The 18,222-nt window shown below is 37.0% G+C and overlaps 1 protein-coding gene across 1 annotated transcript in view; it reads right to left on the reverse strand.

Annotated features, from left to right (window-relative positions):
• Positions 1–16,992, reverse strand: part of RAB3GAP2 (RAB3 GTPase activating non-catalytic protein subunit 2) — a 110,884-nt gene extending 93,892 nt beyond the window's left edge. Inside the window, 1 exon segment of the mRNA XM_044004566.1 lies at positions 16,712–16,992. Within this exon segment, the coding sequence (XP_043860501.1) occupies positions 16,712–16,829 (118 nt within the window). The 5' untranslated portion in view covers positions 16,830–16,992.
• Positions 16,993–18,222: the final 1,230 nt, after the last annotated feature.

Consider the following 18,222-nt stretch of genomic DNA (forward strand, 5'->3'; position numbering starts at 1 on the left):
TAATAAGTACTTAAAAGTCTAAACTCTTGCTAAAGCTTCTAATTTATTGACGACCACTCATTAGATTTTTAGACAGTATAGTTAGATAGCAACTTTACAGATATATGAATGTAATGTGCAATTAGAAGTAACGAATATGAGTAATTCAGAAAAACATGGGAAGACTTTTATGAATTGATACAGAGTAAAGTAAGCAGAATCCAGAAAGCAATTTACATAGTGACTCAATAATCTAAATGAAAAGAACACTAAAATTAAGTGCAATAATGTAGTAAGAATGAAAAATGCTGGCTCTCAAGAAGAGATGAGGGCATGTACTCCTTCCATTTCACTGGAGGATTGAAAGGACTATGGTTGCAGAATGGCATACACACTGTTATATACAGTTATGTGCTGGTTGATTTTACCTGCTTCTTAATTACAAGGAAGGGTTCATTGATTTGGGGGCAGGGAGGTATTTGCTCTATATGAATATCTATAAAAAGACAATCTAGTTTTGAATTCCAGCTTTGTCACTTATTCAGTGTGTGATATTTGTCACTTATTCATGGTGTGATAATGGCAAGTCACTTAACTTTTCTTAGCTTCAGGATCCTCATCTATGAACTGGATTAATACTTGAACTTGTGATCTTAAGAAAAGCACTTTGCAAACTGTATGGCACTAGATAACTGTGCACACCTAATTATGTCTTGAGAATTATACCAAATACTAAGGACAGAAACAAAAAAGGAAAAAAAAACTGGTTGAGGCTTTAATTTGTGACCTGACCTTTTATTTGCTAGATCTATTTTTTGTTTTGTTTTGGGTTTTTTTGCGCAGGGCAATGAGAGTTAAGTGACTTGCCCAGGGTCACACAGCTAGTAAGTATCAAGTGTCTGAGGTCATATTTGAACTCAGGTCCTCCTGAATCCAGAGCTGGTGCTTTATCCACTGCACCCCTAGGACTATTTTTTGGAGGGATTTTTTAAAAATTCACTATTAGCCAACATGACTATGAATTGTCTGGTATCATTAGTAACATAAACATGAATCCTTATTCACCCTTAAAGCACTGACTTTTAATTGGAAGCCTGCAACTGAAAGTTAAAAAAACAAAACAAAACAAACCAATATAATCACAACTTTCTCTAGAGAAGAATTTGTCCCATGATTAGATTATACCAACATAAAAACCTGTTCACAAACTGTCATTTGACAGATTATATAACCACTAAAGTCTCCATGTCACTAAAGATACAAATTACCATTCCCTCATTTTAAAGAAAAATCTTAAATAAGCCTTAGGTTATGACAGTTCCAAAAGAAAACTATCCCATTAAAAACGCATATGAGAAATCAAACTTTTATCACTCACAGTTCTTGTTCATTTTCAAACACTAATCTAATTTACTACTGAATATCCTATCCTCATAAACAGTCTTTCATCACTGAACAGAGATCTTAAACAAGACACAAAATTGAATTTTATGTTTAAGAAATTAATTTGACACTATTTGTTTTTCCAACATGATTATGTCAAGTTAAAAAACTAAATTAGAAACTGAAAGCCATTAGGCAGTATGAAAAATGAAAAAAAAAATCATTTTAATGGTCTAACAGAAGTACATATTATCACATGACCAAAACAATTCCTTGATTCTGGTTTGAGGAATAATAGAGATACCATATATGGATATCTATATATACAAAATTCAAGAAAGCTCTGTCTCACTTAAATGGGGGGGGGGGAGGCAGGGCGGGGAACGTAATGTGTTTTCTCCAGGCAAAAGAAATATCAGCGTTAAAAGATGAAAAAAATGTTTAAAGGGAACCAACAGAAAATAAGAGCTTCCTTATTTTCTGTATTATGAATTGTTAATTTTCCATTCCTACAAAGCTAGATAGCTCAACAGATTATATTAATAGAAAATGTAAAATCATTCATTCATTACATTCTGACATAACCCAAATATTACATTGCTGAACCTTCCTATTATCCCAAAAAGTAAAGGAAGCCCACAACAATAGGCATTTATCTTCAAAATCATCAAAACTGCTTCATGTTAAATGCTAAAGTCCCTTTCAAATCTAATATTCTTTGATACCTATTTTCAGAAAAATTATGTGATAGTAAATCAACAAGAAAAAAATCTTTATGCTAAAATGTCCATAGAATCATCAGACTGAAAAGGTCTCCAAGATTAACTATACTTATTTGTTACAATGGAGGGCTTCTCAATACTGTAGGATGATTTGCTGTGAATGACTTGCTTATTTTCAGCAATGCAATGATCCAAGAAGACTCTGAAGGTCCTATGAAAAATGCAGTCCATTTACAGAGAGAGAACTGATGATGTCTGAATACAGATTGGAGCATAATTTTTTAAATTTGTGTATTAGTTTTTATCTTAGGTTTTGTTTTTGTCTGTTTTCTTTCACAACCTGGCTAATGTGGAAATGTTTTGCATGACTTCTCATGCATAGCTTATATTGAATTGCTTGAGTTTTGGGGAGGGGAGGAGGGAGGAAGAGAATTTGGAACACAAAATTAAAAAAAAAATTTGTCAAAATTTGTATTTACATGAAACTTAATGGGAGAACCTAAAAAAAAAATTAAAGGATACCATGGCAGTTTCTTTTCAAACAAAACAAAACAAAAAAACAATGGAGGGCTTCTATGCAGGGGGTAAATGTGTAGCTAATGATAGAATTAAAAGGAAAAAAATGCATTAATAAAGCATCTTTAAATTCACAGAAGGAAATTAAAAAATAGAGCAATTATTACTTCTGTGTAAAGTGAATGTATACTTTTAAAAACAATGTAACAAGTTCAACATTTTATTAAAAAAACTTTTGTTCTTTGTATATTTAACTATTCATGTTTGCTGATGGTTAAGTTTATAAGAAAAAGAAAAATTTTCTTAAAATACAGGCACACTTTTTAAAAAAAGCGTATATAGTCGTCTTCTTTCAGGAAGGTTTCTTTTCTTTTTTTTTTTTTTTTTAGGCAATGGGGGTTAAGTGACTTGGCCACGGTCACACAGCTAGGAAGTGTCAAGTGTCTGAGGCCGGATTTGAACTCAGGTACTCCTGAATCCAGAGCCGGTGCTTTAACCACTGCGCCATCTAGCTGCCCCAGGAAGGTTTATTTTCAATGAAACATGCTTCAACAGACATGTGATCTCACCTGAATGAGTTTTCTCTCCAATGGTACTGACAGCAGCTCATCCTTACCTCATCTCCTGTGACATTCTTGTCTCTATTCCTTTCTCAATTCTCCAGAAAAGGGTACACCCAAGATCCTGGGTTGCTCTTTCTAGATTTCTTGGCAATTCATGCATTCCAATGAAGCACACAGGTTATCAGTTAATCCTTGTTCTGACCAGCTTTCTCTGCTGATTTTTATGCTGCTTCTCCTAGATAATTAATTGTAGGTAGTAGGGTACAGCTTATTATTCCCATCATATGATGCTCTACTATCCTTTGGATGATCCATACCTTTAATTCTTCAAAGCCTGGTAATTCCATGATTCACAGTCTCATCAAATCACTGTGAGAATATTGGTCTTTAAAAGATGAATTTTTATTTCAGGAAGAAACTTGGGATCAAGACAATCAAACCTATTCTTTCTCTTCTACTGAATTCTGACACAGGTCATTGACCATCTCCAGGTCTATTGGTTATCTACCCAATTGAATATTATAGCCTAGAAAATAGGAATTCTTAACTGAGTGATTCTTTATCCACATGGTTTTCCCTGCAAATGTAAAATCATCCATTTTCATTTTTATACGACGCAAATATAGAAGTCCACAAATTACGACAAATAGATGTTTCATCTTTTAAATCTTCATAATTGGGGGCAGCTAGATGGCACAGTGGATAGAGCACCGGCCCTGGAGTCAGGAGTACCTGAGTTCAAATCCGGCCTCAGACACTTAACACTTACTAGCTGTGTGACCCTAGGCAAGTCACTTAACCCCAATTGCCTCACTAAAAAAAAAAAAAAAAAATCTTCATAATTGCTTCATGTTAAATGCTAAGTCCCTTTCAATTATAATATTCTTTGAGTTAGGCTGAAATCCTTTGAAAGACTGTGGATCTCGGGGCAGCTAGGTGGCGCAGCAGATAGAGCACCAGCCCTGGATTCAGGAGTATCTGAGTTCAAATCTGGCCTCAGACACTTGACACTTACTAGCTGTGTGACCCTGGGCAAGTCACTTAACCCCCATTGCCCAGCAAAAAAAAAAAAAAAATAGAAAGACTGTGGATCTCAAGAGGTTTTGCAATGTTCTGTGGCTTGATACAATCAGTAAAATCCCATCCTCAAACAGGAGATCTAGGAGATTTTACCATCCAGAGGGGATCCCTTTTCATTAGTATTCTACACTGGCCACCCTCCACACCACCACTAGCAAACATGTCTGCTTCAATTCTCACCTCATATGTATATTCAGATCAGAGAGTCAAAGTTATTTCTGTTATGTTTTACAAAAGAATTTTATATATATGCATTAAAGACACTTTGTTGGAAAAGAGCTGGAGGTGTCACTTTGCGCTAAGACATCAAATGCTTTTTTTTTTTGGTGAGGCAATTGGGATTAAGTGACTTGCCCAGGGTCACACAGCTAGTAAGTGTCAAGTGTCTGAGGCCAGATTTGAACTCAGATACTCCTGAATCCAGGGCCGGTGCTTCATCCACTGAGCCATCTAGCTGCCCCAGTCAAATGCTTTTTTACAGTCAGCAAAAAATAACAATAGTGGATCTTTAATTATCTGTACCTTTTAGTCAAATTGGATGATCATAAAGATGTGGCTTGCTGCATATACCATTAACAAAATCTATATTTTCATTAAGAATCTTCTCAATGCATTTGTAGATTATTCTCAAAGATTTATAGGGATGGAAAAGTTGGCATACAGGTTAGTAATTATTTTTATAATCAACTTCTTTCAACAGTATTAAAGTCTATGATTTCTCCAAGCATTTGGTATCCTCTTCTCTTCCAGGTGTTTTAGGAATCAAAATCCTTCAACGACCTTACAATCATGTCATCTCTAGTTTGGACTGCCATTGTGTGTAGTTGCTCTGGTCCAGCTGTTCTTGGGTATCTTTTTTTTCTTTATTGCAATTTCTGCTTCTTCGTGCAGCACATTAGGGATTATGTTGGTGCTTAAATGTGGTAGATCCACAGTAACTGATAAAAAGAATAGCTTAGTAAACTTGAAAAATCTTCCATTTTCTATCTGTTGTGGTCCTAATTTCATGCTTAAATGCTCTTAGGAGGACCTAGTTTATTTGGATCTCTCACCAGACTTTGTAAATTTCTTTTTCCTTCTTCCATCATTTCCTACCCAGCTGACCTGGATTTCATGATCTCCAGAAACTTATTCTGCAAGATGAAATCAACTCTGTAATTCACATCTCCTGAGATCATTTCCCACCCCAGCTATAGGACTTCATTATGTCCCTGGGCTGGGTACTCCTATTTCCCAAACCCAGCCCCCACCCAACTTTTCAACTTCTTTTTAGGTATTAGATTCTAAACTCTTTGAAGGCAAGAACTGTCTTATCGCTTTCTTTGTATCCCCAGAGCTTAGCACAATGCCTGGGACATAATAGGCATTTAATACACATTTATTGACTAATATTATTGATAACTGCTTCTGTTTTATGAAACAATTGTGCTCATTATCTACCATCCTTGGTATTTACTTCCCAAATCTATATTCTAAATTAGTGTTGCCCTTGGCTGCTACATCTTTCTGGCAAGAATATAAAAATTTGCTAGCTGAGGAGGTTTCTAGGTCTGCTATCTATTCTAACCATTTCCTAATTTTTAGCATCAACAGTTTATTTAAATAGGTCAGGTTTAAATGACATATCATATCTTCTCATTTTTATTTGCTCTTCAAATTTTTTACTGATTTTGTTCTTTTCTCTAACAAATTAGTGGTCTAACCATAAACATACCCTTCACTGGGAAATGACTCCCTCATTGGTAACAGGACATTTCCTGTAGAGTTACCAATATAATTTTTTGTAATATCATTTAGTGCTCACCTTATCCAGTGACTCATTAAAAGTCCTCATATCTGGGGGTGAAATTTCTATATAATCTACAAACTTTAAACCTCTTTCACTTCTTACTACTAAGATATATTTTGCAAAATATATTTCCCTGTTTCTCCCCTCCCCCATGCCTACACTTCTACATTTAAGTTAGCATGAATGAAAGCATGTGTCAAGGATGGGTGCAAAGCTGGGAACTCTTTACACTGATACACACACACACACACACACACACACACACACACACACACACAACTAGTCAACAGCTTAGTGGATAAGTCTTAGAAAGTTGTCCAAGTCCTTTATGCTGAAGCATGACTCCCAACTATCAGCAAAGTAGACAACGGCCTATTTTCAAACATGGCCAGTAAGTTGATTTATTTTGATTGATTATACTTAATTGTTTAAAAAAGAGATGGGTATTGTGAGGGATGGGGTAATCACTGAGAAGTTAAAGTGGATGTTTAAAAGAGCAACAATTTTTTAAAAATAAGTTTACTATGTATACCATAATTATCATTTATCTGTTTGGATGAAAAACAGCCAACTCAGCATATGAAATATATCAATTATTGTCTAAGATTTATGGCTTCAGGACTCTTTTGTTAGTATAAAACATGCTTTCAACACTTGGTTATCTAAAATAAAAAAAAGGAAAAATGATCTACATAAGCTAAAACCATTCAAAAGTCTTCAAAATGTTTTAAAGTTAGACTTCTCTTGATGTACCAGATGTGCAAAACAAACACATAAAGCAAACTTTATACCAATTTCTATTTTCCCATTGATTTCCAATAGAATTTTTTTTCCTTTTTTTCCCCCCCAACAGAATTTTAGAGATGCTCACAAAGTTTGTGGAGGCTCAGAGAGACTCACCTATGGTCCATTTCACTATTAAGTGGCATGGGAGAACTGAACCTCAATCTTCCTGATTCCATGTCCAACTCTAACCACATTACATCAAGCTGTTTCTTATTTAAAGTATCTATTGATTTAATATGAAAAGACTCACCAACTTTGTAGAATCTGCCTTATCTTTAGCAACACATATCAGCACATAAGCTACAATTGCGTTTGTGGTAGTTTTATTATGACTGCTCATTATGAGCATTGCAATAAGAAGTGACCAGGTGATCCATGAAATAATATTTATTGTTGCCTTAAGGCACACAATAAAATCAACTCCTTTATTTGCCTCTACAAGGAAAACCTGTGAGCCAGCCTTCCATTTATATACAATTTTTGTCTTCTGATTTCATTTACAGAGAGAATGTCAAGGTTAATATGATTCCAGGTCCTTTAATAGCATGTCTATTTGCTGGTCACTAGCTAAGTATCTCACAACAGCTTAATTAATGTATGTAGAAGGGCTAAAAATTGTATGATTCTCAGTAATCCTCTTGCCTCCATTCACTGAAAAAGCACAGGGGGCTACAAGTGAACTGACAGCCATTTTGTAATTTTTCCCCCCACATTCTCAAAGACAAGAAGTTCATCACTAATGGCAAGTCTGCTGGTATTGGGCCTTTCTTTACATTCCACAACTGGGCCTTGGAGCAGCTAGGTGGCACAGTGGATAGAATTCTGGGGCCTGTAGTCAGGAAAATTCATCTTTCCTGAGTTTAAATCCAGCCTCAGATACTAACTGTGTGACTGTCATTTAATCCTGTTTGCCTCAGTTCCTCATCTGTAAAAGGAGCTGGAGATGGAAATAGCAAACCACTCCAAAATCTTTGCCAAGAAAACCTTAAATGTAGTCATAAAGAGTCAGACACAACTGAAATGACTGAACAATTACAACAAAAGCTGGTCCTCAAACAGTAGTGTGTGGCAAGCAGTACAACTGAAACTTTCCCAGTCACATACCTGATAGAGCTTACATTCCAATGGCATAAAACCTTTGAGAACCCAGAACCAGCTCTATACCACAATGAATAATAGATTAGACTCAGACTTTCTTGAGTACAAAAATTAAAAATTAATACTACCATCTGATATCAGTATCAAATTTTACAGTAGATTATTAACTGCATTCAGTTACATTAGTTCACAACATAAGAAAGCAAATGTCCCTTAATGTCCTAATATTGCCTTTTAATGTTTTTTTAAGTAAGCTTTCAAAAGAAAAACAAAAAATTCTATATGAATATAGTGGTTTTATCTTCTCAGTTATTTCTTTTAGGAAAAAGAATTTCCTCGTTGATTAAGTTCAAGACTACAAGAATTTTAAGGGACTACTTACTAGGGCAGGCACTGTGCTAGGTGCTAAAGGTACAAAGAAAAAAACAGTCCTTCTCCTCAAGGAGCTCACAATCTAATGGGTGATTATATGTTATCTTCTATAATCTCATACTTTATATTTATTTGGTTTATTAATGTAGAAAAACCCAGAAGGTAAATATCATTTAGAAAAATAAGTGAATCGTTGGTGTAACTATAAATCAATATAACCATTCTGGAAAGTAATTTGGAATTATGCAAATAAAGTTCATAAAATGTCTATACCCATTGATCTAGTAATTCTACTACAGGCTTATACCCCCAAGGAAGCTACTGGCAAGAAAGTCCCCATGTTTATATTTATTTAAATTATATAAATATTTATAGCAGCACTTTTTATGACAGTAAAGAAACAAAGTGGATGTCCATCAATTGAGGAACAAACTGTGGTATATGAATGTAATGGAATATATTACTGTGGTGTAAGAAATTATGAAGATGATGAATACAGAAACACACAAAGATCTACATGAACTGATGCACAGTAAAGTAAGCAGAGTTATGAAAACAACATACTCCACCCCCCACCCCTTTACAGAGATAGGAGGTCCACAAGTAGGGTACATTGCACATATTTTCAGTCTTCCTCAATGTTTTGATTGATGTTGATTTTTCTCTTTTTTTTTATCTTTAAAAATATTTGTCATATAGGATTGCCTCTCTCGTAGGGAAATGAAAGGAGATAATGTGAGTTACTGCTATTGTAAAAAACAAGAACAGGATATCAGTTAAAATATATATTAAGAAAAAAAGAAAAATGGCTAAAACTAAAGCAATTTGCTAGCTAAATTCTTCTATTACTCTAACAAAATAATTCTATTCTCCTTCCTAATCATTTTAATATTTAGCAATACTCTCTGCCAGAAAACTTTTCCTTACATTTAAACTAATCCTATTTTCTCTTGTCTCCTCTTCAGTAAAGAGCTTGTAAAAATTATCAGAGTATGACACAGCATGTCTCAAGTTTGGGTCCCACATTTAGTTAAATTTGTGATATGAATGTGGATACCCTCTGTACCAGAGCTGACTAGAACCCTTCCATGCTTTACCAGCATCCTGTGTGATTATCATACACTTTCTTACCTAAAATTCATGGATCCACTTAAAGCACTGGAGACCTTTCTCTCATTCTTTTAATTTTTAAAGACTTTATTGCATTAGAGCTGTCCATAATGGATCTCCTTCTTAATATATGATCATCTTACTTCCTTTCCTAGCCATAAAAATTCTTATGGTCTTTCAGGTCACTTTTTACAATATATTGACTTAAAAGAGAAAATAGATACAAATAAATACAAAAAAAACCCAAAACAATCAAATGGAGAAACACATAAGCCTAACAATTAGACAATCCATTATAAGGAAAAAGGGACAAACTGGATAAGAAACAAAACCCAAGCGTTTGCTGAATACAGGAAACACATTTTAAAAATAAATATAGAATGAAAACAATCCAATAACATCCTAAATAATTAATGTAAGCCTGACAATACTATTTTCCTACTTTTAGTCTGGGTATCTCCAATAGTATCAATTACCATCCAGTCAAAAAAGCTGCATGACATAATGGAGAACACTGGATTTGGAGTCAAAAAGATGTGTGTTCAAATCCTGCCTCAAACATTTAATAATTATGTTACCCTGGACAAATCATTTATCCTTTCTGAGCTGCAGTTTTCTACTCTGTAAAATAGGGGGGTTGGACTTGATGACCTCTAAGATTCCTTCCAGCTCTAAATCTATAATCCTATGAAGTATACATAAAGAACACCTCTTTTTTTCCTTTAACATAGTGCTAGAAATGCTAAGTAATAAAAACTGAGGAGAAAACTGTCTAAGCAAGGAGGCTAAATTATTTCCATTTTCAGACAATACAATGGTTATCTTGGAGGATCCCAAGGATTCAATGAAACAATGCCTTCAGAAAAGTCTCAGAATACAAAATAAATTCACAAAGACCAATAGCTTTACTAATAAAACCCTAAAGAGCTAAAAAGGAAAATTCTGTTCAAAAGATTCCATTCACAACATATAAAATATTCAGATTAACCTACCAAGACTTTTTAAAGTCTAGAATTTTTTTTAAAATGCAACTACAAAACACTCTTTACAGAAATAAAGCACTTTAATTGTGTTTGGGCTGAATAATTATACAATGTACTCCAAAAGTCTCAGAGCAGGTTTAAGTTATTAAGTCAGTGACGATTTAAGCTATTAACAATAAAAACTGAACTAAGATTTTTGGGACACCCCACATAATAAAAAGATGTGATCTGAATTTAAAGATTTAATGCTTCACAAATCAAACTACCAAAGGATTACTTTATAGAATTATACCAAATAAAAACAAATTTCATTTGGAGAAAGAAAATATCTAGAATTTCAAAGGAAATTATGAAAAAAGGAGGAATAAAGGGGGCCTTACTGTACCATTTCTCTGACTATATTAGAAAGCAATAATTATTAAAATTATTTGGTACTACAGTAATAGCAACATTGTGCAATGATCAACTGTGATAGACTTAGATCTTCTCAGCAACAAAATGATCCAAGACAATTCCAAAGAACTCATAATGGAAAATGTTCTCCCACATCCAGAAAAAAGAACTGTGGATTCTGAATGCAGATTGAACCATACTGTTTCAACTTTTGTTTTTGTTTTTTCTTTTTTGAGGTTTTTTCCCTTTTGTTCTGATTCTTCTTTCACAATATGACTAATGCAGAAATATATTCAATGTGATTGTACATATGTAACCTATATCATATTGTTTTTTGTCTTGAGGAGGGGGGAGGGAAGGGAAGGAGGGAGAAAAAAATTGGAACGAAAAATCTTATGAAAATAAATGTTGAAAACTATCTTTACATGTAATTGGAAAATAATAAAATACTTTTATGATTTGAAAAAATTATTTGGTACTGATTTTAAATGGTGGATTAGCATAGATAAGCAAAACCAAGCAGACACAGTAATCTAGTATTTCATAAACCCAAGAACACTGGGGGAAGGACCCCTATTTGGTAATAACTGATAGCACAACTAGAAAGTAGCAGAATTTGGCAGGAATTAGGTATGTCCCAGCATCTAACACCATGCACTACAATGAGCTCCAAATGAATAGTATTTATTTTTAAAGAAAAGTTGATACTTTTCAGATCTATGTTTAGGAATATTTGTTGTTTGTCTTCGAAGAGGGCCACGACATCAGGAAGGTGGTCATGATTTGTAAATGAATTAGATATAAGTGAGGTAAGGCTGTGTAAAGTTACCAGCCTCACTTCTCCTCTGGAGACATCTGAATCCAGTGGCAAGTAAATGAGAAATAACCATGTTTGTAAATGTTATTTTTTTAAAAAATAACATTTCAGTTACATAAAGTTCAAAACATTTTACCCCAAACAAAAAATCAAAATTTCTAAGAGAAGCTCTCAAGTAGGGGGAAAAAATCTTAGCATCAAGTATTTCTGATGAAAGTCTGAAATCTAAGATTTATAGCAAATTAATGAAAATGTGAATTATCAACAATGTCTAAATGCTCCAAATCACTTATAAAATATAAATTAAACCAAAAACCTCATATTTAAATTGTCAGATAATGAAATGCAGAAATAGCTCCTATTTGAGACACCATAAGAGAGGAGACACTAATACACAATGACTGAAGATGAGAATTGGTCCAAATATTAAGATAACAATTTGCAATCATGAAAGAAAAGGCATGCCTTTTGATCCAGGGATTCTACTACTGGGGATATACTCCAAGGAGAATAATTATAAAAATAAAGATCCTCCATACACTACAGTCAACAAAGTATGTTCTCATTGTCTATTATGTATATGTTTCCCGGCACATAATAGGTATTTAATAAATATCTGTTGAATTAAATTGATTTGTTTTGGGAAAGGCTGATCAAACTGTGGTATATGAACATAATGGAATATTATGATATCATAACAAATGACAAATGTGAAGTATTCAGAGAAACATTAAAAGATTTACACGACAGAGGAAAGAAAGCAGAACAATCAATAAGTATTTGTTAAGCCCTCACTATGCACTAGGCATTGGAGAAATAATAATAATAACAAAAAATAACAATAGCTAGCATTTATATAGTGCTTTAAGGTTTTCAAAGAACTTAAGAAATACTATCTCATTTTATCCTCAAAACATCCCTGGGAGGTAGGTGCTTTATTGTTCCCATTTTATAAAAAATCTGAGGCAAACTGAAGTGACTCATCCCAGGTCACAAAGCTATTGAGTATGTAAGGCTGAATTTGAGCTCCAGTCTTCTTGATTCCAGGTTCACTTCTCTAGCCACTGCACCACCTAGCAGCAGTCTCCAAATACAAAAGGCTAAACACCCCCCACCCCGAGAAGCTTATGTTCTACTGAAGTATACATGTTCATTGGTATGTACATACAGAAGATCTATATACAGAATGTGAGGCACTAACCACTGGTAAAATCCAGAATGGCATTTTAAAGGAGGTGGCACTTGAACTGTACTTTGAAAGAAGTTAGGACTTCTGTGAGGTGGAGGTGAGGATGAAGTACACTATAGATAAGGAGAACCACTTGTGCAAAAGCTCATAAACAGATGCAATCTAGTGTGGGAGGAACAGCTAATAGGACAGTTTGACTGAAATGGACAAGTGAAAGGAAGTAACATGAAAAAGGCTGGAAAGGAAGATAGAGAGACAGATGGACACCAGGCTGTAGGATTTAAACACCAGGTTGAAGATTCTCTGTTTTGTCTTAGAAGCAAGAGAATACCACTGAAGATTTGAGAATGGGATCGGGGGCTGATAGAGGGCAGAGAAAAGGAACAAGCATTTATTAAATGTCACAACATGCCAAGCACTGTACTAAAAAACACATTGGTCAGAAAGGCACACCATTCAAGCTGTGTACAGGATCTCTGTTTAATCGTAGGATCAAACCTCATATACTGTTTGTTCAGTTTCTATCTTCCCAGGAAAATAAGGAAGACGTTAAAAAGTTCAGTTCCTTCTACAGGCCAAAGACATGATTACCTAATGGCAAAATTAACAGGTTCATCATGTTGCAATACCCCAAAGGTTGAAAAATGCTTTGACCCTTTCTGGATGTTCACTTTATATTTGTGGTAGCTCCGAAAGAGCTAGTAATTATAGGTTATTATGAGTCACTAGCAAACCACCACCACCATCCCTAAATTCCAAGCAAGTCAAATTCAGTTTTAAAACTACTGGCATTTGATTAAAGAATAAAATGTTATTAATAGTTGAGTAGAATTCATTATCTCTGAGGCAGTGAGATATGTCCCTTTCTTTATAATTGAAAATATAAAGTAATATATGGACATGAAGCTACAAAAATAGAATATGAATTTAAAAGTGTTTGAAGCAATCCATCATGTATAACTCACTCTATAGTGGGTGCTCAAGTCAAAGGTTTCCTATTCTGCTGTTATATAATATCATATGCTCATAAAACTTGTTGCTTAGGGCAAATAATCTATACCGACTGAGTAGTAAATCAATGTCTGTTTTGCTATTTGCATATGCCCTAGGCATGAGGGGGTACAGGTAAAAAGATGAAGATGGCTTTTTAAAAAAACTGTTAACCTAGAAAAAATACTTATTTATAAATATTCTTTGAAACCATGAATTAGTCAATCAGTCAATAAGCATTTATTAAACACCTACTACATGTCAAGTACATGCCAGAGATACAAAGAAAGGTAAAAAACAGTCCTTACTCTCAAGAAGTCTAATGGGGGAGGCAACATGTAAAAAACCATGTCCAAATAAGCTACATAGAGGATAAACTGGATAATAAAGGGAAGGCACTAGAATTAAGGAGATTTGGGAAAGGGTTCCTGTAGAACCTGGGATTTTATCTGCAACTTGAAGGAAGTGAGGAGGCAGAGATGAGGAGAGAGAGCATTCCAGGTATGGAAGATAGCAAGTGAATATGCCCGAAGTAGGAAGATGGAGTGTCTTGTTCAAGGAACACAAGGCAGGTATCACTGGATCAAAGAACAAATGTGTTGGGGGGAGGGGGGGGAGCAGGAGTGGGGAAAGTTAAGATGTAACAATACTGCAAAGTGGGGAGTGGAGATTGACCACCAAACAGAAAAGGGTATATCTGATCCTAGAAGTGAAAGAGAGCCAGTCACTGGAGTTTATTGAGTGGGCTGGGTGATTATGTTCAGACCTGCACTTTAGGAAGATCACTTTGACAGCTGTATGGAGGGAGAGAGTAGAGAGGAGGGAGACTTGTGGCAGGAAGGGACATCAGGTTACTGCAACACAGACTAGGAGTGAGGTGATGAGGACCCGTACTAGGGTGGCAGTACCAGAGGAGAGAAGGGAGCATGGACAAGAAATATTATGAAGGGAAATTAACAGGCCTTGGCAAACACATTGGAAATGTGTGGTGAGAGGGAATGAACAATCAAGGATGTCACCTAGCTTGCAAACTTGGAGAAATGAGAGGATCGTGGTGCCCTTGACAATATAGAGAATTTGGGAAGAGGGGAGGGTTTGGGAGAAAAGACAGTGTTAAATTTAAGATGTCTACAGGACATCAAGGTTAATATGTTCATCAGGCAGTTGGAGATGTGAGAATGTAGGTCAGGAAAATGATCAGAACTAGATAAGTGCATTTGAGAATCTTTAGCATAGAGATCATTGAATCCATGGGAGCAGAAGTGTTCACCAAGTGAAATAGTGGGGCAGAAGAGGTGAGGACCTTGGAGAGAGAGCCTTGTGAGATATTCCTTGTTAGAAGATGTGACCTGGATGAAGATCCAGGAAAGAAGATCGAGAAGAGATCAGATAGGTAGGAAGACAATCAGTGGAGAGAGAGCAATGTCCTAAAACTTCACTCTCATGTCTGAAAAGTCTCTTCTTGAAAATAATCAGTACAACTATAACATCTAAACTCTAAAACTTAAGCTCTAATAAATACAGAGTGAATGTTAGGCTATGAGGACTTATTTACAATAAACAGCAAATGAATTTTCAGTCTGTAAACTAACCCAACTATCCTCCACATCAATCTGTTACCATTTCCAGTTTCACCTTTATGACTTAAAACCTTTAAGGGTACTAGAAAACGATTTATACCTGCATGGCAATGATTCCCTTGGTAAATGTAAGCATTCAATTTCATAGATTTAGACAAATTTTTAAAATAAAAAAGTTTCCTATTAATGGGCTTTTTATTACCTATGATGGTATGGGTATTTTAAAAAGTAATTATACTATGCTACAAGCCCAAAATACTTGTAATTGGAAACACGAGAACATAAGAAACATGGTGAATTCTGACAATCGTTTTATCCTTTAGAGCACGTAGTAAAGGGTAGACTTGAAATTGTTGTAATACAAATATAACAGAACACTAAGTCCAAAATTTGCCCTAACCCTGTTGGTGTCTGGAATTTAATATCATATTCATGTGGACGCTACTTTAAAATTAATTGAGAATAAAAATGATAATAAACCATCTCATTTGGGGAAAATTTGCTTTTCCAGGACAAGGTACAAATTACTAGCAGATATAAGAATATCAACTTGAATAGCAACCAGAAAATCTGGCTTGGAAAGGTTAGCTGCTTTGTACACAAGGAGAAGCCAGTTTGCTTCAGGACTAAATCACCAAACAGCTTTCTGCAGGTTTGTGGCATCTTAAGTTGAGAAAGGAGAAAGCAAGAAACCAAAGGAAAGTGGAAACCCCGGGATGGAGCCGGTGCTTTTCCAGAGATAGGGCTGGTGACAGTTGGTGCTGAATTGGGAGGAGGACGAGACCAGGGAGGAGAAAGGAAGGGGACACCCAGAATTTCGGGGGTAGGGAGGGGGAGTGAGGGAGACGAAGATTGCCTCCTGGGTCTGGGAAGGGGAGGGTGAGAGGAGAGATTGAGGAAGACGCAGTTTAGGAAGGCAAGAACGGACCAAGCGCCGGAGAAGAGAAAGTGGGAGAAGAGAAAGGGCACCCCACTCGCGGAATGCCCTCCCTCCTGCCTCCACCTAGAGGCCTTTCCTTCCCTCTGTGATTACTTCCCGTCTATCCAGACCGTCTTTTGCTTGGACACAGTTGTATGCATGTTCTCTCCTTCATTAGACAGTGAACTCCTTCAGAGCAGAGGAATTGGGGGGGGGGGGCCGGGGGGACCTTTTCTTTGTATCGGAGTGCTTACTTCAGTGCCCGGTATACACAAGGTGCTTAATAAATGTTGGTTGCTTGACTGACAGGGAACTACGAGAGTGGCCTCCTCCGGGACGGGCCAGGGAGGGGCGCGGGCCTCCAGGGGCTCAAGGCCGGGGTGAGGGAGTGGGGCACTGAGTGGGCAGCGACCTCGGCAGGGGGAGGAAGGAAGGGACTTACCATCGTCCCTCCGGGCGGCGCCACCGCTGGGGGTCTCCTCCCGCAGGTGCGGGAAAAGGAAGTCCCTGGCGGCCTGGAGGTCCTGGAAGTGGCAGAACTGGAGCAGGGTGCAGGCCATGGCTACCAGGGAGGGCTCGCTCAGGCCGCACCTCACCGCACCACACCCCCCACAGCCCGGGAGCTTCCCAGCCCCCCGCCGCTGCCGCCACCACCGCCGCCCTGGAGTCCAGCGGGGGCAGTCAACCAAGTAGGCGAAGAGAAGGAAACGAAAGCGGAAGCTGTCAGCACGCTCCCTCCCTCCCCTCCTTCCCCAACCCCTTCCCCAGCAGGCAGCGCGCATGCGCCGTCTAGTTGGCGACTGGGCTTGAGGAGGAGAGCGCACCAGCTCAGTCAAGTGACTTGCCCCGTGGGATAGCTGGGGTTAGGAAGCACGCGCACTCTCTCCTCAGCCTTAAGTTCTTAAAGGATAGAACAAACTTAAGCGGAGATATTTTCTCAGCTGTAGTATCTCTAGGTTGCGTCATTCATTCATCCATCCATCCATCCATCCATTCATTCATGCAAGAAACGCAATGCCATTAAATAAACTTTTAGAGAGGCCCCAGAGTGGAAAAGACCTCAGGTCTCAAGTTCTGCCTATTAAGCAGAAGCCTTTATTAACCTCTTCAGTTTTGCCTATGTTCGTGTTCAGTCGTTTTCCAGCCATGTTTGACTCTGTGACCCCCTTTTTTGGGGGGGGGGTGTCCTTTTCTTGGCAGAGATACTAGAGTGGTTTGCCACTTCCTTTTCCAGCTCATTTTACAGATGAGGAAACTGAGGCAAATAGGGTTAAGTAAACTGCCGAGGGTCACACACTTAGTAAGTGCGTGAGGCCAGATTTGAACTCACGAAGATGAGTCGGCTTGACTCCAGTCACGGCACTGTATCCACTGGGTCACCTGTGCCTCATTGCTGGGAATGTACACTCTCCTCCACTTCTGAGAATCTATAGTTTCCTTCAAGGTTTAGCTTTAGTATCACCTCCTTTAGCAAGCCTATCCTCATTCCCTCTAGTCTTCTAGTGCCCTCCCCTAAACCCCTGAAAAGGCTACTTTGAACTTACATAATATATATTTTAGATTTATTTACCTGTGTCAATGAAGCTTCTCCCCCAAAAGAATGCAAGCTTCTTTTTATCCCTACTGCCTAATACAGTTCCTGATACATAGTATTCGACAAAGTTCAGTAAATTCTCATTGAATGAATATATGGCTAGGGTCCTTCCTAAGTATTCTTTATTGAGTAGGAGAGCTGTCTATTTGAGTACTATAGTTTTTAGTTCAGCCACTGTACCCTAACCCCTGCTTCCAGAGGTTCACAAAACATTCATTATCTTTTTCCCCAAACCCTCCCCTCTTCCTAATTGTCCTGTTTCTAGTAAGGCCATCTTTCCAGCAACCCAGGATCATAACCTTGACTCTTTCCTCTCCCTCACCCATTATAGTCAGTCAATTGTGAGGTTCAGTTAGTTC

The sequence above is a fragment of the Dromiciops gliroides genome, chromosome 4 (genome assembly GCF_019393635.1).
Source record: "Dromiciops gliroides isolate mDroGli1 chromosome 4, mDroGli1.pri, whole genome shotgun sequence".
Taxonomy (NCBI): Eukaryota; Metazoa; Chordata; class Mammalia; order Microbiotheria; family Microbiotheriidae; genus Dromiciops; species Dromiciops gliroides.